Genomic DNA, 21308 nt, shown 5'->3' on the forward strand with positions numbered 1-21308 from the left:
CATATAGTATCTAGTGTGGGAGTTCAATGACCCGACCAGTCGGCAATCGATCAACTATAAACCTCTGCAAGAATGGAGGTAACCCTGCTGCAAAGCAATACCCAGTGACTTAAAGGCAGGGGACAACTTTGGTAATTGTCAAAGACCAGTCGCCTCACTTGGTAGATCTCAACATATGCATAAAAAAACAAAACTGAAAATTTGAGCTCAATTGGTCGTCGATGTTGCGAGATTATAATAAAAGAAAGAACGAAAGAACACCCTTGTCACACGAAGTTGTGTGCGTTTAGATGGTTGATTTTGAGACCTCAAATTCTAAATCTGAGGTCTTGAAATCAAATTCGTGGAAAATTACTTCTTTCTCGAAAACTATGTCACTTCGGAGGGAGCCGTTTCTCACAACATTTTATACTATCAACCTCTCCCCATTACTCGTTACCAAGTAGGGTTTTATGCTAATAATTATTTTGAGTATTCCAATAGTGTCCACTGCCTTTAAAGCCATTGGACCCTTTCGGTTCAGAAAAAAAAAAAAAGTTCACAGATTTACAAATAACTTACAGGGTTTACAGAAGGCAATGGTGAAAGACTTCTCTTGAAATATTATTCCATGAAATGCTTTACTTTTTGAGAAAACAGCAAAACAATATAAATTCTCGTTAACGAGAATTACAGATTTATTTGAAACACATGTCATGACACGGCGAAATGCGCGGAAACAAGGGTGGGTTTTTCCGTTGTTTTCACCCGACTCCGATGACCGATTGAGCCTAAATTTTCACAGGTTTGTTATTTGATATAGAAGTTGTGGTACACAAAGTGTGGGCCTTGGACAACACTGTTTACCGAAAGGGTCCAATGGCTTTAACCCAGTAATGAGATACAAAAATAATGTATAACTTGACTGCCAACAATACTGGCCAATAATTTTTAATTCTGATAGTTCAATAGATTTATTTCATATTCCTCCCTTCTTATCCTCTAAACATGTGTAGGCACTAGGCACGTTATGTGCTCTGTTCAGTTCGTCTAGCAAGCACCTGGGTGTTAAACTCGTGCATGAATTCTGACGACAGCTCTTGGAGTTGAGTTAAAAACAGTGTTCTTTCCACTTCGCTCCATTCCTGAAACCAATCCGTGAAGAGTTTGAGCTGGCACTGGTATATACTTGGTGCCTTGTCGTTTACTTTCAGAGTCTGCATGGCATCAAATAGGGTTGTAACATCTGGCGGCACTGCCTTATTCACAAGGTCCGATAAAAAGTCCTTTCTTTGGTAGTGGCTCCAAGTTGAGAACCAGTGAAGGACGGTTTTCAGCTCCTGCTGGAATACGCTGGCAGCCATTTCTTCTCTAGTTGGTGGTGCTGCAGCTGCCATAGTCACATCATGTCCTTGTGTCATAGACTTGAAATGTTGATGGCTCTGTTATAAATACAAAAAGGAAGAAAAAGTAACATTGCATTGAGTGTTCCTAGAAAGGAGCTGATCAATTTTTTCATCAAGATCAAGCAGTGTATGGTGAAAAGTCAGTTTATTAAATACATGTAATGATTGTCATTTGATCTCAAATTCTGCAGTCACTTGTCTTTTTTATTTTTGTTTACTATTAAAAGAGGTTTCACAGTAATGAAGACACTCTATAAAAATAATACAATTAATTTCCAAAAGAAGATTTCAAAAAGCCTGTGAGTGTGACTGTGCTCTTTAAATATATATATATATATATATATATATTTGAAAATTAATAATTAATTAAGCGGGCTTCCCTCTTTACTATTATATTTTAAAGGAGAAATTGTGTCGCAACTTTTCTTGCACCATCAATTTCATATCAAGATATTTATTGAATTGACTTACACAGTGTCAGGAAAACACTTGGTGGAGCATCATCAAGTAAAATCATCTGCATATTATATTGAACTAGTAGTCTACATACTACAGACTACAGCTCTTTTATTAATAATTCTTTTTGAAAATAAGACTGATTACGATCATACACAGTCTTTAAAAAAATAATATCACTATCACTTTTCTTTCAGTGCTCAGTCTAGTTTATTGCTCCATGGTTTAGTGCAAGCATGGAGCTATAATTTATAAACATTTTTATAGCTCCATGTGCAAGCATGGAGAGAGAGGCAATGGCAATTGCTGGCAAAGAAAAGACCGCATGAATTTGATTACGAAACCTTCACAAAAACACAACAATACTTACATTTTCATCTTGATTGCATCACGTATCCGTCCAGATCATTATACACCATTCAGAGAGAGACAATGGGCACTAATGATGATCAAAATAACAGCGCTCCTTTCCCCATGCACAACGCCTGACTCATTGAGACAGTTATTTTCAAATAAGTGGCCTTGCAACCTCGTTTTCAAGTAACGAGTGAAACGCCTGCGACGTGTAGATCGATAGCACGTAAAATTACCCCCTGAGAACGTCAATGTATTTCGATAAAGATGGCGGCGCCCATGGTGACATCTACGGTCTCTCTTCGCACTGGTGAAAAGCACAGCTTCAGCAATCAAATTGAACTCACAAATGGTCAGATTACGAACGAGAAATTGAGAGAATCAGTGCAGGGAATCCAGAAGGAGTTAAATGATTTTCTTACCTCACAAGTTGATATTGCAAAAGGCTCAGCAGTCAACCGAAAAACCAACGCTGGAGATGCATCGCAGGATGACGATTTAGGTATTATTTTATACAAAAGAGGGCGCTATGATAGTTTGTCTTCCTGTCATTAACACTGTGCGTAGAAACTAGTACTTCTTGAACCATATTATTCCGAGCAAGGATATGCTTGAACTATTTTACATCTTGTGTTACTCGTCAAAGCCTGGTTTCAGCAAATTTTGTCAAGGAAGTAGGACCCCATATTGTCAGAATTGCCCAGTAGTAACATTACATTGAGTTTCCTAAAAAGAGCATGGCTGCTGTCGGTACTTAAAAAGTAAACAATGCAATACATGCATTTCATTACTGAGTCTGTGGTAAGCCAAACAATTCTAACCAAAAGAAAAACACAAGAAGTTTCTTCCATTCAATACAATGTAAGCAGTATGTCAATTGGTCACGAAAATTTACTGGTCTATGAAAATTATTTTTATATGAATGTTTATTTCTCCATAGATGAAAGTGACGATGACGGTGATGACCTTAATGATGAAGATCAAGAACCTTCCGCTAAAGAGCAACCAACTGAAGAACCACCTGACAAGAAACCTAAAAAGTAGACCTTCCATGAAGATTTTTGTAAAAGCATCATGTTCTCTAGCCCTGTTATGGTAGGACGTCAGTCAGTGCCTGCAACGGAGGAGTCCAACCTGGGCTACAGGTTCTCTATTGTACAAGGCATAATGAGAGCTGCACAGTGGGACGGAAAGCATTTTGCAGAAGGTATGAAGTTGGCCCAGAAGCTGCTGAGTAATGCGGAAAACAACTGTGGAAGAGCACTGGGAATATATTTTCATTAATGAGTGAATGAACTTCAGCAGATGTACATGTACTACCATGGAGCATCTCCATCATTGTGGTCCATATTAAGAAGTTGATGAACCATTAATGTACAGATGACCTTCCAGCTGTGTACCAACTGGTGCTTTGGGTATAAATAATGTTATTTAGGTTGCCTTCTAAACCGATTATAATGTGTTATATTTTAGATATGTGTGCCCTCTCTTGTACTCTGTTATTTTCCCAGTCGTGTGAAAATAAATCTGTAGCGTATCACTCGGGCTATATGCAAATGTTTTCGGTCTTTTTTAAGGTCCTGGGGGGGGGGGGGGGGTATACAGTATACAGTGCAAGGGTAAAAAAGCAAATATTGGTCCTACGTTTAAAATTGTACTAGTTCTAGTGAGACGTCAGAGTAACATGTGCCCCAGTTGGAACTAATGGGGTACGTGTGGCCCCTTCGTCTCATGGTTGAACATTTCCACATAATTAAACTGATTAAATCAAGTAAAATGGAGCTGGTAGATTTAGTTTACTATGGAGTACAATAATGTCTGCAGTTAAACATCAATAACAAATTATACCAAAACAAATAAATCAAAGAATAACTACTAAAAAAGTAAAAACCATTGTGCAAATAAGTTTTTACTTTCACGAGGTGACTGTTTAATAGCAAAATATTAATATTGCCACAGTATTCTTGTAGCAAGTGTTTTTTTCAGTCCGCGTTTTTTGCTAAAGTCAATAAGTCCCGTTTGTATGATTTGGCCTATAGTTGACACACCTGCTCCGAGCAAGTGCCATACTTGTACAGGATTATGTCAACATTTAACGACATATATAATTACATTTTTACTTAGACGCTTTATATTTCTGGGGTGTTAAGTTGATTCTCTTGGTATCTATGTGACAACACCGACACGGTGTTAATTTCACCAACGGTAATGGGGATGATACATAGATACAATAAAGAATTACACAACTGTTTTTGCAGTGCATGTTTACACAGCTTTAATACTTATGTACCCCATTTTTTAAATGTCAAACCCCAACAACTGGGAAAATGGCCGCTCAGGGCTATAATAAAAAATAAAGTAAAGGATACTGTTTCTGTTTCTTTTCTTTCGTGTTGCTCTTATTTTTTGTTTTGGTTTAATGTCGTTGTTGTTTTGAGAAAAGGGAACTCCGTCCGAGTTTTTGAGTCGACCATGTTTTAAAAGTATCGATGTTGCAACCGGACCCTTTGCTTGCAGGGCCCAATTTTATAATGTAAGCACACAGATTTGCTTAGCATGAAATTTCTTCCTTAGTAAAAACAGGATTACCAACCAAATTTCCACCTGATTTTCAGGATAAGCAAACAACAGCTGAATACCAGTATTAAGCAATATGCAACAAACTAAAATTTGGTTGGTAATATTGTTTTTATCGAGGAAGAAATTTAATGCTATGCAAATTTTTGTGCTTACAGGCTTTATGATTATAGTCTATACAACTACATTTATGTAAGAGTTAAAACAACCGAACGGTATAAAAGGTTACACACTTTGCCTTTAAAGGAACACGTTGCCTTGGATCGCCTTGGGTCTTTGAAAAGAGTTTGTAACCGTTTGTTATAAAATGCATATGGGTAGAAAGATGTTGTAAAGTAGAATACAATAATCCACACAAACATGCCTCGAAATTGCACGGTTTTTCTTTTACATCGTCAAATAACACCGTACGGTCGGCCATTAATGGGAGTCAGATCAAATGTTTGACTCCCATAAATGACCGACCGTGTTAGTCAAAGTAAAAGGACAACCACGCAATTTCGAGGCAAATTTGTGTGGACCATTGTATTCTACTTTTAAAACATCTTTCCAGCCATATGCATTTTATAACAAACGGTTACAAATGTTTTTTATAGACAAACTCATCCAATCAAGGCAACGTGTTCCCTTAATCAATCCGCCATCCCTTAGCAATTCCTCCCTCGGTGGGAATAGCCGCAGATGTTCCGCTGAAAGCAATTGAGCACAAGTCAAAGGTTGATGGGGTTTTTATACAACAGTCTTTAGAGATGATAAACCCGGTTAGAAATCAGCCGGATACAGCGAGGGAATGGTTATTAATTATTAATTAATCATCCATTGATTTTTAACACTAATTCTCCAGCGAAATGCTAATCATTGGCTGCAGTATCAATACGCATTGTGCTTGCAGTTTGTAGTGAAGACATTTTTAAAAAGTATTATTAATTCTCTATACGTCATCCAAACCCGTAACAATGTCTCAATCGTCTATAAAGAAAATATTACTGCCGTGAAGCCTACTTGTACAATGTCTTGAAAAACCAGTGGATACACACTCCAAGCCCAAGAAAGCTATAGCATATCAGTTGAATGAGGTAAATTATAAAGACACATAAAAACGGCTGTTTGCAAGACGGTTTGGCGTGAAGTCGACAATGGTAAGTTGAAATGAATCATTTCATTGATTTACAAAAGTGCTAATAGGTGACGGTTGATTAAAGGCAATGGACACTGTTGGTAATTACTCAAAACAATTATTAGCACAAAACCTTCTTTGGTAACGAGTAATGGGGAGAGGTTGATGGTATAAAACATTCTGAGAAACGGCTCCCTCTGAAGTACCATAGTTTTCGAGAAAGTAGTCTACTTTCCACGAATTTAAACACACATCTAAACGCACACAACCTCGTGTGACACGGGTGTTTTTTCTTTCATTATTATCTCGCAAGTTCGATGACCGACTGAGCTCAAATTTTCACAGGTTTATTATTTTATGCATATGTTGAGATACACCAACTCTGAGGCTAGTCTTTGACAATTACCAATAGTGTCCACTGCTTTAAAGGGTCTTGCCAGTGCTCGCATGGGATTTTTAACTTTTAATTTGTTTTCTTCTTCTTCTTGTTCTCCTTCTTCTTCGTTTCGTTATATATGCATAGGCTAGATTATGGAATTACGGAAACAAAATGTTTCAAACATCTCAGCTTTCTTGAAAATTGTCATTGATACCAGGCATGTAGTGGAGTTGCAAAGATGTGCCACCGATTCATAAAAGATATAGGATATGCCATTACAGTAATAGCTGTCTGGGATTTTTTTCATGCGAGCTGTTTACAATAAAATAAACTCGTGGGTGCATGGTTGATTTGTTTACTAGACGTGATCATATGTTTCTTGTACAAGGCCGTCAACATCGATACTTCTTATATTTATGAGCTCAATTGAGTATATACGGTGATGTAGGAAATGCACGTCAGCTGCGAAGATTTCAAGAAAACGAATGCATCATATAGACATATGCTTCATAGACATTGATGTATTTAGACAGACATCAGACATGGAGGAGTATTTCTACCTCCAAGATCAAACCAAGCAGGTAAAGTCATTGCATCTTGGTCATTGGAGGTTGTTGGTCATTGTTTCAATCGCTTATGGTTTATCAAATCTCTAATGTATAGGAGCACCGCTAAGATGCAGTAATTGTACCTTTGTGGAATGCTGAATTCAAGCACAGATTTGACAGGAGTGCCGATGATAAAGTTTGGTGTAAAAAATGTTTTTTTCCCCATGCTTTACACAGGATTCGGACGCACAAGAGCGCGATGAAGCTGTGTTTGAAAACGCAAGTCAGTTGTTTTCTTGGGACGCTGTCGCACAGAGAGAGATTAAAGAAGGTGTCATGGCCCTTCAAGATCGACTAAGGGTAAGTTGGTTCTTTGTCTTCTTGTATGTTTTAACTGCGCTTCAAAACACTTTAAAGGCACTGGATACTATTGGTATATACACAAAATTATTGTTAGCATAAAACGTACTTTGTAACGAACAATGGAGAGCTGTTGATAGTATAAAACAGTCGGAAACGGCTTCTTCTGAAGTAACGTAGCCTTTTTAGATAGAGGTAATTTCTCACAGAATTAGTAATAAAAGACTTCAGGCCAGAAGCCTTTTATGAGGCATCTACAAGCCCAAAGATTTTTGCAACACGGTTTTTTCTTCTTTCACTTTCCTTTTGCAACTTTGATGAACAATTAGTCAAAAATGTTATGTTGTGCATATGTTGGAATACCCCTTCAACCATGAAACCGCATAACAACTCACTAGATAATATAGTATATGAATAACTAAAAGAAACAGGTAGACAAGTTAATAAACAATAACTTTATCAACACGGTGTGGTCTTATCCATCTAATGAAATAGATCACGAAGGCTGCTATGACCTAGAAATGAATGTCAACTTACCGCCCACATATTCCCATCGGGGGTTCTGATCCGGTTTGTTTTAAACCCTTGTATCCGGGCGAGTCAGCATCGACTCCCAGTTCTGTCTTGGTATTTATTTAAGCAACATACCTAAAGGACACATTATTGAAACAATGGGTTAACATTCCGAGTAATTTCTGTATAATGGCATTATATTCTATGTTCTAATCTCAACATATTATACAATTGCCAGTGATTGTTTTGCTCAGAACTCGGGAAAGCACTCATATAGGTGCAAACACACATCGGTGTAAGGGTAAAAACCAAAATTAATATTCTTTATCCCAAATGCAAATTTAACATCTTAATCTATATTGGTAAGGCTCCTGAACAGTTTGTTTCGTGTGGAACTATACATAGAAAATCAAATTGAGGTACAGACGCTCAAAATGTAATTGTTGTAAAAAAATCTATATATATTTAATGTTCGTATCACTTTTCCTCAGGGATCAACTCCTTTGTGTTTTGTGGAACACCCGTTAGTACGGATGCGTATAAAAGGCCGCTACATGTATCAAATCTATCTTATAATGTACGTACACGTAAACTTATCGTGTACGTACATGATAAGTTTTGAAGTTATCGTGTACGTAAACACGATAAGAGAGATTTTGTGTTATTCATGGGGCGGCAATAAAATGCGCTTCCGTAAGTTAAGGCCTAATTCAGTTTTTTCTTCTTTTTTTCCATTATTTTTCCAGCAGCTTGAGATGAAGCTAAGTGACTGTGCTGAACTGTACGAGAAACGACGTGAGAGGCTAGTACTAAAGCACAGAGACGCACGGACAGCTCATGTATGCAACCGTATCTTGATTTGCTCCTGTCTTATGGTCTTAATATCATACATCATAAGATGCCTGCAGACTCCACATGAACTTTGTTTCCAAGAACATTGACTATGAAGGACTCCAGAGGGAGCCCTGTCTAAGCTACAAGTAAACTTTCTTTGGTTTATAAAGGTATATGCCAATGCTTTATAGTTTTCACACCAAACAACAAATCTATGACATGTTTTACCATGTCTTCGAGAGTTGAAGCCAAACATACAACGTGTTCTTTGTGTAAACATGTATATGCCCATACACGCTTATCTTTGAGAAACTGGCAATTGAAATAAAAACAGAGGGGAAGGACTCATTTTCTCTGACACAGTCCTACGTAAAGGCCTATACGGAAATTATTTCTTATTACCATAACGGTACTTGTGCATCAAGTTTATTAAAAAGTAAGCTGTATAGGATTGCAAATCGGAATTGTTTTTGTTTTAGTCAATACCATGCATGTGTTATACCTTTAAAGGTTGATCATTTTTGGCATATTATTTTGAGTTGTAGATATCTTGAAGGTAACGTGAAAAAATCAGAATTTTGATAATCTAGAAATTTAGTATGAAAATATTAATGCATATTATATCAGAGGAATTCTTTTTACAAAACAACTTAAAAATTTGAAGAGAATTTTTCTTTTTTATTATAATCTGGTATATTTGGTTCACTGATAATAAAGCAGAGTTCAACCAGGTCAGCTTATCGGTGAAGTTTGCATAGTATTTGACACCGGGGACCCCTGGTATAAACACAGCAGCTATAAATACACCAACGTCACGCTATAGAATTTTGAATAGCGGCTGTATTGGATGACTGTAATAATGCACTCTGTTGGATTACAGAATTGAGACACATTCTCGGTTGACTGTATACTCTACCATGGGAAATAACCTATTTTACAACTGCATTGCAAACGGTGTGTAGCATAGTTTCTAGGACAACCAGTGATAATTATCGTTTAATGAAGCCGGTAGATATATAGTTGTACTGCTTTTCCAGATCATTTAGAATTGAGACACGTTCTCGGTTGACTGTATATAACTCTACCATCGGAAATAAACTATATCACAACTGCATTGCAAACGGTGTGTAGAATATCTAGGACAACCAGTGATAATTGTTGTTTAATGAGGCCGGTAGACAGTAGTACTGCTTTTCCAGATCACTTACTACAGCCGAACATGACAGAACACTCTCAACTTGGTAAATCGACTGGTTGTGATGAGAAGCGAGTGTTGCGGAGATCCCATAGCAACGTTGAGATTGCTGACATCAACAAGGTAAAACAAGTGACGATACATAGGCCTATTTATTTTGTATTCTTATGGGATGACAATGATGTATTGAAGGATGCAATGCTTTTATGTCGTACGCTCATTTGCAGGTAACTGTTTGATTTTGAGGACTGTTTGATACAACATTGTTAAAGTGAGGTCCCAGTGATGAAAACTGTTTTGGACGACTGCCTATGTACTTTGTACGAACCGTTATACATCGTGTACATACACACAGTTGTATAATATTATGACGACTCGTTTTTTTTTTTATATCAAAAGTGAATTGCATATATCACAAGGGGAGTTAAGGGCACGACTTACTCACTTTTGTCACAAAACAAAAACCATTTTGCGCGTGAATATTGTATCAATCCGCTAACACTTTCTTTATAATGAGCCAGGAAAATCGGTCCGCCGTAGAATCTGTCCCCCAAAGGGAAAAAAACGTACGCCGTAGAATCTGTCCCCCAAAGGGAAAAAAAAACGTAAGCAGTAGGATGGCGCTATCAGAAGTAGTTTGTAAATAGTTACCCGTATTTGGAGGGGGGGGGCACCATAATCTCCGGGAGGGGGGGGGGGGCGGGGCTGAATCTCCTGCCAAATCTACATAGATTTAATTTCACTCTTCTATAGGTTCGTCGACGTCGGCGTAGGTCGTCCGACATCCAGCGAGAGTTCGTACTCATTAGAGAAGAACGACAGCTCGCTCTAGAACGAGACTCCCTCAAGGACACCCTGCTACAACTCACGGCAAAAGTTAAAAAACTAAAAGTTCAACTTGGGCGTCAGCAGCACCGCCCCCAACGCTCCGAATTGGAGATCCCACTTAAAGGGAGCATCCTTGAGTGTGATGACTGGACGGGGCTAATGGACTCTCTGTCCCATTTTTTCCTAGTGAGTCTGACAGTATTAATCCTTGTTTGGTTCACCGTCTGTTTGAGCAGATTCGCTGCCATTTTTATCTTGCCGGAGCTCCATCTAGAATGTGGCATCTTTCCGATGACGACAGAGGGCGCTTTAGATGTAAACCAGGGGAGGACAACATTGTCATGGCAACTAATCACTGGACAGCATCCCTGCCAGCCTGCCTATTTGCAATGCGATGACCTCACTAGTTGAGTATCTCCATCATGGTATGGTTGCATGGTTTACCAGAAATAACCACACTATAATGAGAGAACGGGCATTTCAAGTTTCCAATATTGATGGTGGATTGTTGTTAGCTACTTTAGCGTCTTTAAACGAGTTACAAGCAATCTGTTGTGATTCAGTTTGAACTGGAGCATGGAAACAGTGCGTAGAACGAACGCAGCCATGGTATTTTAGTAGTACAAAGAAACGGCGGTTACTTCTTTCCAAGTTGACATAAACACACCCATCCTTACAAATCAGGTTTGCCGAGCCAGGAGTTGCCGAAAAATGGCGTGAAACCGTTATGGTCATAAATACGGTACAGTATGAAATGAGATTATGCATGACTTGGTTATGTAACTAAACCTTGCTCAACAGAATACAATGTTCAGTGTACAACTGATCTGCAGAAACATTTAGGGCAAAGGGATATTTGTTTCCCCTTTTTAAAATTCTATTCATATTTTGTTCATCTTGACTTGACCTTTCCCCTCCAATCAACTCTGTTGAACTCGTCCATACACATCTGACAATAGTAAAGCTTTGTACATTCTGGAAACTAACACTCATGCATCACAGCCTGACTTTGTTTTCACTTTTATTCAATTATAAAAAATTGAGGTTTCACGGTACAGCCATTGCAAAACTCAATGAGAACGAAGTACTTGACATGTATGTACATTCGGAAATAACAACAAACAAATTACTCATTGCTACAACAAAAGGATAGTTTTAAAAGGCTAAAAAATACTTAAACAATGTAATTTTTAAAAGCTGTGTTGTTAAATATTTACATTACAAATATGAAAATCAGTTAAAATTAACAATATTTCGTAACATCGTAAAAATCAGCACCCCTATAGAAAACCATTCCATACGCAAACTTCGCCGCACTTTCCATGTTTCTGATTTCGAATCACAAGTTTATGATTTGTCAAAAATTTATAGCAATGAACAAGTACAAAATGTTTTATTTCGAATTACTGACGGACCACTTGTGAAAAAGAATTGGTGGTAACGTTCAGAGCAACACACACTACATTGGTTTGATGAGTACAGTGTATAACTTATGTGGAAATCGTCAACACGGACCAATTGCATAAACATGATAGGAAATAAAGGTGGCCAGAACGAAAATTGCAGCCATCCAAACTAGACCACTAGATCACTAGTAGCTTAGACAAACAAGACTTGAAACATCTCAACCAATCAGATCACCAGTAGCTCAAAGACTGAGACACATCAACCAATCCGATCACTAATAGCTCAAAGATTGAAACACCTCAACCAATCAGATCACCAATAGCTCAAATTAACATAAAATGAAGGCACCTCAACCAATCAGATCACCAGTGTGTCCAAAAGGAAAGGATCATCGAATGTCCAGAGCTGAGGATCATAATTCCTCCCGCATGAGGATACTTGTATCTTGAGACCAGCTCGTTCAAGACACTTGTGTTGACTTCGTCGCATGAGGGTGCTCTTCTCCTATAAGAAATAGACCGATGCAATTACTTAGAGTTCAAAATTATGTGGTGATCTGGCTTCGTTTTATTTTTCCCTTTAAGTTATGACAGTCTAGCCCAAAATTAGTGTCAACCTTCTTGTTTTAACCCCCCCCCCCCCCACCCTTTCCCTCTCTAATCTACAAACTGTAAATTGTATGTAACATTTATTTGCGTGCCATTTTCATGTCAGTTTACATAAATTTGTATTTTGTGTACAAATAGTTCTCTGAATGGTATATCACATTTCTGGAAAGTACATTTATTTCCGTCCTCCACTTTTAATAAAACGTTAAAAAACATACCCGGGACTGTGTGCATATTTTGAATGTGTTCGTTTTGATTTCCGCAATTGGGCAGTTCAATTTTCTCGCCCTTTACAGAAATGCAGACTCGGTCAGTACCGTTGAGGAATTGTTTGTTTTTCTTCTCAGTAAAAACCAATCGTTAAATTATCTGTAATAACTATTTTTGTGTTAAGCCAATTAGTGAGATTAATGCCATTAATTACCTGATTATATTGCCAATCTGTGATGACATTTGGACTATTACAGGCTGTGATAATTACAGTTTGTGCCCTCTGTCCAAGGCAGAGATCGTTAACTCGTATATCACCAGCAGTGGTCAGGCGAAAGAACTAGGACAGCAAAAAGATTTAAACAAACAGCTATTAAATTTATCATTGTGACGTCCGTCCACGAGCATAACTGCATTTACTTCGTGTTATGAGGTCCATTTATCATAGTTATGGTACATGTACATGTATAATGTCAAACTATCAAACAATTGGCATGCACATCATTTTAACATCATTAAAAACACAAAAGGTAGATAATAAATTTAATAGCAGTCGATTGAAAAATAGATAATCCAAAGAGGGGAAAAGTACATGAAGTTATTTCTTTACTGCATATCATAAGTTTTACCTGGTTCCCACCCATGCCGTGACATTTGTACATAGTTAACTCCACTCCTTCGTTGACGGGTACCTTGTTTTTTGTATCTAAACAAAACTCAGTGTCAAGTCCACGAATCTGGAAAAGGAAATGAAAAATGCAAGTGCGGTAATGGAAGGAGGAATACATGTATATCCAATATCATTTAAGTATAATGGAGTTTAAATCATCACCTCCCCCAAAAAGGAGAAAGGAAGATAGGATCTAGACTAAATCAAAGTGCTCCATATACAATGATCTCATCACGCTGTGCACCTTAGAGCCATTAAATACACGGACAAGTAAGAAGTGTCTGTGTTAAAATGGTAATTGGAAGTGGAAAACAACAAGTTTCACTCAACAGATTGTTGCAAAAGTGAGACTGTATTCTCAATGTTGTATCTGGACTCAGATGAATTAGTTTGCCTAGGGTGTTAACAAGATTAACGTATTTGTATGTTGAATCGCATAAAGTAATATAACACATTTACCTTTAAAAACTTGGTAGTTTATTTTCAAAATTTACTTTTCTTAACAGCCGGGTACACAATACCAAAATGTATGTTTAGCATAAGACCTATATCTCTTACCTCGCCAGTCACAACGAGTTTAGGTGGTAGAGGGTAGTTACTGGTCAAATCATACGCCACTTCATTCAGGTACCACCCAAAACTCTGACATTTCTTCTCGCGACGTAGTAGAACCTGCCTGCTGACGTCACCGATATTGAAGGAGGGCGCCCTCATGTAGGGCCTGCTGGCATACAGGTAGTCCTTGTACTCGTCCATCCATACCTCGGCAACCCTAGCAATGTTCTGTTAAAACACGATTGACACTATGAGTCAGTATACATACAAGTACTTTCACATTTTAAGCCAAATCAAGGTCAAGTTAACATCACCTCTAAGAACGAACTGATTGAGAAGTTGCTCACAAGTCAGTGACTCTCAGATCAGAACTACGCCTCACATTGTCTGAGGACTCTGCCCAGGTGACCCTACCGGAGGTCAATGACCTTTCCTCACTACTAAAGAAAAAGCTTCGATCTTGAGTCATCGAATGACAATAAGTTCACAATAGATGCTGTACATGCATTTCTTTTAAACTAAATGACTTCATCTTTTCTTTTACCTCATCTTTAGCCTTACCATCCGACAGAGATACTGAGCATGGGAGTTTGACATTGCAGCTGGGTTAATTCGGCAACCCCTTACTCTCTTGTCAACCTGTCTCAGCGTATGACTCCAGTGTGGAACCACCAAGCATCTTGGGGAGCAAAGCGCTCAGTCACCACAACTAAGACTTACCAATGGCACTGGCAGAACACACTGCGTCAGCGTCGAGACGACTTTCTCAACGGGCGTGCCATTTATCGCCGATGGGGAAATCAAGATGAGTGTGAGTAACTCTTTCTCAGTCGGTGAAAACAAGGGTAGTTCCAACACCCAATCTGATGAGTGGAGCTTTAATCTGCCCGCTACGGTCAAAGCTCAAACCATGCTGAGAGTTCAGGTGAACATCCAGCAGGGGAAGATTGATGTTCCTTTCACTGCGATGTTGAGGAAGGGGAACCGAACCTGGAAGGAGATCGGGACATTCAAGGGAACCCAAAGCTTCAATCTGAAAGTAGACTACACAGAGACACCACTGTAGACCTTCACGGCTAAAGCCCGGTTAATTTTTCCTACGAATGCGAATGCGATAGGAATTTTGACATCATAAATTCGCAACGAATAACTCACGTCAGTTGACTTGTGATCAACTCCTGCGAAAAATTCGCTGCAACATCACATTTGCATTTCGCAAGAAGTATGAACCGGGCTTAAGACGTGGATCCCATGGGGGTAGGTCCAGCGGTCCGGATCCCTCTTTGCCCTCGGCGACTTTTGTTTTTCCTTTTAAATTTGCGCCATCACACCTTATAGCTCCAAACTTGCTGCAGACCATAGCTCACAAAATGGCAGGAAATTGACTGAAGTTGAGTCCCTTGCATAACTTGTATCGCTGCTGGTACGCTTTAGAATGTAAAGCGCTTAGAGAATTAAGTGTTAGTTATTAGGCGCTATATAAATCGAAAGTTATTATGTTATTATTATTAATGTTAAAATAGTGACCGCAAGAATATGTCACATCAATGAGACACGTTACAATTACAGATAAACGTAAACAAACCATCCTTTTATCGACTTTTATGAATAAGTATAATTTCAATTTCATAAAATGAGAACAGTTTCGTCTCCAGAGTTTACCATTTTTGTAAAAATTCTTTGTTTTACGCAAATACGCAACATAATTGTTTACAACATTGAAGACTATCAAATAAAGACAGTAATAAAGACAATAACATCATGTATACCCTTGATAAAGGGGGTGGTATGTTTACTTAGCATAACAATTGAGTGGAGTCTTAGCCGTTAATCTTATTTTACTAAGCAAATATTTTTTGCCTAAGCAAAATTTGGGGCTTGAACAGCTCTATGAAATTGGCCCCTGTGGGTTTTTAGTTATCAGAATGTGGGTTCGAATCCCCATCATGACGCTTATGTTTTTGAGCAAAACACCTTTACAGGTCGGTATGTGTTTGAAAAAAACCTTTTGAGTGCCACAGCAGCCCTGGTCTGTATACTTTCAAGGGAGCTTAGCAATATTACATGAATATTATTGGCCCAACGACAAAGGCACTAGCCGAATGAAAAACGCATGGATAAGTTATTGTAATGTGCGCTTTGTAAGAAATAATTATGATTATTATATTTTATCACAACCGCGATGTTTACCTTCAGAGACAGCTCGAAGTTTTCTCCTCCGTACATCTTCAGCCCGAGGTCGAAGCCTCCGAGCTCAAGAAAGTAAGATTTGTACATTGCAAATACCGTCCCTGAAAATGCAGGAGACCTGATGGAAGAAAGATAAAAGTTCAAAATCAAATGCTATGCTGAATGTTTAGTATACAGTCGACTCTCGTCAAAACAAGGTCACCTGGACTCGCCTAGTGACCTCTATAACAGGAACAACGTTATAAGAGGACGATACAACAAAGAACAAAGCGAAATTGAGATTATTTACTTAAAAACCTTAGAATTAAACACTGTATACTCAGTACTTTGAGGGAAAAAATCGACAGGCTAATTACTCGGTGGGATTCAAACCCATGACGTTTGCGTCGCTTTGTAGAACAAACTGTTGTTGGCATTCTCCAAAATAATTCAAGAAAATTTAGTCCAATATATATCTATTTTTTTTTTAAATAGAACCCTCTGTGAGGGTCCATCTGGTTTCATATTTACCTGTAAGGTTCTGTTTTATACCGACGAGCTTTCCTCTCTCTATCTGGTAATTTTTGGACCCGTTTATAATCCATATTCCAATCGAACATCCCACGGGCCAGCCTTCCACTACCTTGTGGGTATAGTCGATAATCCATGTTATCAATTATATCGATTATTGGTACAGCTATCGATGTCCTGACGTGGGATAAAGTTAAATATGAATTGATTAACATGTGTTACACATAATATTGAGGTAATGCCCGCAAAACTTGAATAAAATTCTCGTTATTGAACACGGAACGAGATCAGGGAGAACATAAGTGCTAGAGAAACTTTGACTAGATGCTTAAAGGCAGTGGACTCTATTGGTAATTACTCAAAATAATTATCAGCATAAAACCTTACTTGGTAGTGAGTAATGGGGAGAGGTTGATAGTATAACAAACTGTGAAAAACGTCTCCCTCTGAAGTGACGTAGTTTACGAGAAAGAAGTAATTTTCCACAAATTTGATTTCGAGACCTCAAGTTTAGAACTTGAGGTCTCGAAATCAAGCATCTGAAAGCACACAACTTCGTGTGACAAGGGTGTTTTTTCTTTCATTATTATCTCGCAACTTCGATGACCAGCTGAGCTCAAATTTTCACAGGTTTGTTATTTTATGCAAATGTTGAGATACACCAAGTGAGAAGATTTGTCTTTGACAGTTACCAATAGTGTCCAGTGTCTTTAACAGCTATTTGTTTTGAGATTGTGATGAACAACCCTCCAACATACACAAATACAAAGTAATAACTTTCATGCGAAAATTACTATATGGTTATTCATCTAGATTATCAATTGTTTTGTTTTTGGCCCAGCAGCTTTTTCTGATAGCAGCATGCTTCTATAGCAGACGAGAAGGCGGTGAGATGCGTACGATCCTGGCCAAACATTTGAAGAGCTTAGATGATGGCCTCGAAATGTTAATATTTCATCCTGCAGTAACTGGAAAACAATAACCAACTGGTTCGTGTATAATATTTAATCCTCTTAACCGTGTATCTGTAATTTCCAATGGGACTTTCTTTTTCTTAAGCAAAGTGTTCCTATAGCTAACACTCACCGATTCGTAGCCAAGACAGAGAGCAGTGGAGCAAGCCAGTTTGTTCCGACCTCGCAGTGAGCGTCCATGGATACGATGACCGGGGCTGAGGCTCGAGTGAACCCATACATCCTTGCCCCGATCACACCCTCTCGTTTACGGGTACGGATCAGTTTGACTATCCCTGCTAGCTTCACAGTTTTTATGTAGTCATCTAACTGCTTACGCAGATGCTCTGCAAATAAATTAGTAAAAGGTCATAATCCATCATTGTTATTCTTTTAAGAAAACAAATCATTTATCTAGCAAATCTAGCTTTTAAGAAAAGAACCCCCCCCCCGATAATTGTTTTTTAATAGAATTTGTGAGCGCTTGTTCACAATGTGAATACTCGTGCAATATTCCTGCCAAAATTATACTCTCATCAGGGTATTAAAAACTGACCATTGTTCTGCGACAGTGTAGGTTTAAATATCAGGGTGAGTGATACTTTTACAGTAAGTCGTCTTTGTGAGATTTTTCACGGCAAGTCGCCAGCTGATGTGCAGTAAGTCAACTAACAACGCATTCAATGGCGAATGCTGACAAATTTGCTTAACATTCTTTTGCTAAGCAAAATTTGTCAGCTTGTGATTATGACATTGTAATTTGGCTGAAATCATATTGTGGCAAGCATACTGTTGTTGTGTTTAAGCCGCTCTATGAAATTGGATTTACGGATTCAATAAGACACTGCTTCTTATGATCCATTCATCAGGCCCAATGATTTTGCTCCAAGATCATAGTTTCTCATCATCACCCAAACTTACTTCTCGTACTGTAGTCATCCACAAGTAAGATTTCCTTAAGGAGGTATGGGGGACTTCTGTTGATGACACTGTGCACAGTACGTATGAGTGTGGACCACCCTTCATCATGGAAAGCTATTACCACTGAGACCTGTGGTAGATCTTCAAGATAGTGCCAATGCTTGCATCTGATATACGTGGGAAAATTAGATCAGAATGAACAATAGTCGGATGGGATCATTCAATTCAATTCACTTCAATACGTTTATTCCGTACTCTTTTTGGAAATAATTTCAATATGAGAATATAACAGTACATAGTAAGGTAACGAAATAGAGCATACAAGAGTGTACAAAAGAGTAAGCCGATGCTTGTAGAGAACAGTCTATATATTCAGACAAACAGACAAATCATCAATTATATATATGTTGAGCAAAATGTATTTGAAAGAGCATTTCAGGGGGCCCAAGGGTGTTTGAAATAACCGACTTACAGGTAGGGCCATATAGACCGGTAAATACTCCTGTGACTTTTCCATGTTTACATTTTTCGTATGAGAAGGACAGATTACTGTAATACTCACTGCGGGTCTCTGAGATCAGGTAACGATCTATCTAGTGAGATCTTATCACTGCCGTACATATTCATAGCGTACTCCCGTACGCTGTTTTCCACAGCAGCCTTCTCCCAATCTTCGAAGGTGACGGACATCCCCATCTCGCCCACGCCGTGTCTTGACGGCTCCCTCGGGGGCTCGAAGTTACCCGTGATGTCCCGGTAGATGGCACCGTAGACGGCACCCGTGGACTTGGGTTTGGAACCGCCACCAAATTTAAAAGATTGGAGAAAACTGAAGATTCCTCTCTATAGTTTAGGAAAATTGAAAAGATGAAATAGTTTTAGCTGTTACCAAATGCACACAAACCAAAATGACCTGACGTGGTTTTCAATTCAATTCAATGTGACGATGGGTGCATAGAAGTCATTACAAAATAATATAGTGTTATAGCAAATAATAAATAAATGTGTACAAGAGATGAGGGAGAGCTGGGGTTGTTAGCTAAATTCCAAAAACAACATTTGTTTGTGTGTAATGTGTGGATCGATTTTTTTGCATGGATAGATGTAATGTAGTGTACTATTCATGGTTAAGGTGAAAGATTGGATTTTGTTTAAAGGAAGTTGTCTTCATTTGGTAAATTTGATCTATATCTTCTCATAAAAAAACCTAAAACATGAAGGCCAGCCATGTTGCAACCTATATTCCCTGCGCAGTGGTAATGTTAGGCCTATACACTGTTTTAACTATACTGACGGGTAAATGATAACACGACAATTGGCACTAGGTAGAACTACTTACCTCTGACCTCCTTTGTCTTTCTGTCTGGCCATCATATGACTCCGATATCTTCCCATGTAAGAAGAACAGACACACACCGCATACTATGGCCATTAGTACCGTCTTCTTACGGCCGCAGGAGCCGTACATGCACCGTATCCTCATCGTTGTAACCTGCCGTCTCAGTGACTGAATACACCCCGTACCGTCACGACTGCTGCCCATACCTTGGGAGTCTTTAAGTCAATCTTGAAGGAATCCCTCCCTACGAAACTTAAGAGTCTAAAGTTCCTCGTTATGTTCCTTATGGACACAGCTTTGAAAGAGCCATCTTTGTAAGGTTTTCACAGTCAACCGAGCATTCTCAACTGGATCCTATTATTAACAATGAAATAATCCACGTTGAATGGTGTGGTTTGGGGGGGCTCCAGGCGTGACTCCAACTCTCACAGAGAGACACTACAACCACGACCCTAAGGAGATAACGCTGTGTAACTGAAGACCAATGTGCCCCTAGAAACTGGCAATGATATGTAATGTGATAAGACTAAGATGACATTTCCTACATAGCTGTCTCGGCCTTTATTTCAAGCTAATGCAGTGATTTATTTAATGTATGTAACGTGAAAAATCGATCATTAAATCAGTGTTGTGTGTACACTGCCCCAGAAGGCTGGCTGTATGTGTGTGTGCACACTGAGCGGTGACGTAATATTTTCCTTTGTTGACAACACACCCGTCACTGCACCATGGTAACGGACTGTGAAGCCAAAACTTGACGGTCCAATAAACCCCCTTGAAATTTCTAGTTATTAAAAATATTTGAATATTTGAATTCTAATCGAAGACTCCTCAAAAAAGGTGACCCCACTTTGACCTTTCCTTCCGGCCCAAACAGAAAGTTCAAAATGTAAATAATGCAATTTCATGAACCATCTGCATGCACCGTCTGTCTGTTTTTAAGCACACTTCAAGTCAAAATAAAGGGCCTCTCAAAGATAAAAAGCTTGATGTCTCAAAATCAGCCTGACTTTAAAATTCTGAAGTGATTAATCAAAGTCAAACAACACGGAACAGCTTTGTACTTGATCACAAACACCCAATGTTGAGTTATTATTAGTAAATGTACCACTTTTTTTTAAATTAATAGTATTTTTGATAATAATTAACGAAATATACGTAAACGTGATCGACTTTACTGATAAATTTGTAAAACTTTGTTTTTAATAAATTGCTTTCGTAAATTCAGGCAAGATGTTTATAAAAGTGTACATACAAACATAGATAACAACAACAATATTTTATAGGATTTGAGGCATTGCATGGTGAGGTATCAATGTATGTTTGTTTTGCGGTAACACCATGTGTGTATCTACTTGCCATGCAGAGTTGTTCTTAGGGAACTGTCTTGCTTTATTCT

General features: G+C 38.4%; 4 protein-coding genes across 4 annotated transcripts; 3 read left to right on the forward strand and 1 right to left on the reverse strand.

Moving 5' to 3' along the window:
* The first annotated feature begins 2463 nt into the window (after positions 1-2463).
* Positions 2464-4561, forward strand: LOC117293301 (nucleolin-like). The gene is made up of 2 exons (XM_033775549.1): positions 2464-2697; positions 3136-4561. Exons 1-2 carry the CDS (start codon positions 2475-2477, stop codon positions 3237-3239), a joined length of 327 nt encoding a protein of 108 aa, XP_033631440.1. The 5' UTR covers positions 2464-2474; the 3' UTR covers positions 3240-4561.
* Positions 4562-6776: 2215 nt separating this feature from the next.
* Positions 6777-8630, forward strand: LOC117289046. Its single transcript, XM_033770012.1, has 3 exons — positions 6777-6849; positions 7054-7176; positions 8436-8630. Exons 1-3 carry the CDS (start codon positions 6811-6813, stop codon positions 8628-8630), a joined length of 357 nt encoding a protein of 118 aa, XP_033625903.1. The 5' UTR covers positions 6777-6810.
* A 744-nt stretch (positions 8631-9374) lies between these two features.
* LOC117289251 lies at positions 9375-11747 on the forward strand. Its single transcript, XM_033770289.1, has 2 exons — positions 9375-9841; positions 10472-11747. The coding sequence occupies exons 1-2, from the start codon at positions 9689-9691 to the stop codon at positions 10955-10957; spliced, it is 639 nt and encodes a 212-aa protein (XP_033626180.1). The 5' UTR covers positions 9375-9688; the 3' UTR covers positions 10958-11747.
* Positions 11748-11835: 88 nt separating this feature from the next.
* Positions 11836-21246, reverse strand: LOC117289123 (N-acetylgalactosaminyltransferase 7-like). Its single transcript, XM_033770140.1, has 10 exons — positions 19910-21246; positions 19133-19413; positions 18571-18737; positions 17783-17996; positions 16697-16873; positions 16187-16304; positions 14000-14224; positions 13401-13508; positions 12986-13111; positions 11836-12457 (listed from the first exon to the last, which is right to left on the reverse strand). Exons 1-10 carry the CDS (start codon positions 20111-20113, stop codon positions 12311-12313), a joined length of 1767 nt encoding a protein of 588 aa, XP_033626031.1. The 5' UTR covers positions 20114-21246; the 3' UTR covers positions 11836-12310.
* Positions 21247-21308: the final 62 nt, after the last annotated feature.

Source organism: Asterias rubens, chromosome 1, assembly GCF_902459465.1.
Source record: "Asterias rubens chromosome 1, eAstRub1.3, whole genome shotgun sequence".
In the NCBI taxonomy this organism is placed as follows: Eukaryota; Metazoa; Echinodermata; class Asteroidea; order Forcipulatida; family Asteriidae; genus Asterias; species Asterias rubens.

Bases quoted from the DNA above. Each gene is read 5' to 3' on its own strand.
- LOC117293301 (XM_033775549.1), top strand. From the start codon at position 2,475: ATGGTGACATCTACGGTCTCTCTTCGCACTGGTGAAAAGCACAGCTTC. The intron at 2,698-3,135 runs GTATTATTTTAT...ATTTCTCCATAG, and splicing joins ATCGCAGGATGACGATTTAG to ATGAAAGTGACGATGACGGT.
- LOC117289046 (XM_033770012.1), top strand. From the start codon at position 6,811: ATGGAGGAGTATTTCTACCTCCAAGATCAAACCAAGCAG. The intron at 6,850-7,053 runs GTAAAGTCATTG...TGCTTTACACAG, and splicing joins TCCAAGATCAAACCAAGCAG to GATTCGGACGCACAAGAGCG. The intron at 7,177-8,435 runs GTAAGTTGGTTC...TTATTTTTCCAG, and splicing joins CCCTTCAAGATCGACTAAGG to CAGCTTGAGATGAAGCTAAG.
- LOC117289251 (XM_033770289.1), top strand. From the start codon at position 9,689: ATGAGGCCGGTAGACAGTAGTACTGCTTTTCCAGATCACTTACTACAG. The intron at 9,842-10,471 runs GTAAAACAAGTG...ACTCTTCTATAG, and splicing joins AGATTGCTGACATCAACAAG to GTTCGTCGACGTCGGCGTAG.
- LOC117289123 (XM_033770140.1), bottom strand. From the start codon at position 20,113: ATGGGCAGCAGTCGTGACGGTACGGGGTGTATTCAGTCACTGAGACGG. The intron at 13,509-13,999 runs GTAAGAGATATA...TTCCTTTTCCAG, and splicing joins AACTCGTTGTGACTGGCGAG to ATTCGTGGACTTGACACTGA. The intron at 13,112-13,400 runs GTAAAACTTATG...TTGCTGTCCTAG, and splicing joins ACGGCATGGGTGGGAACCAG to TTCTTTCGCCTGACCACTGC.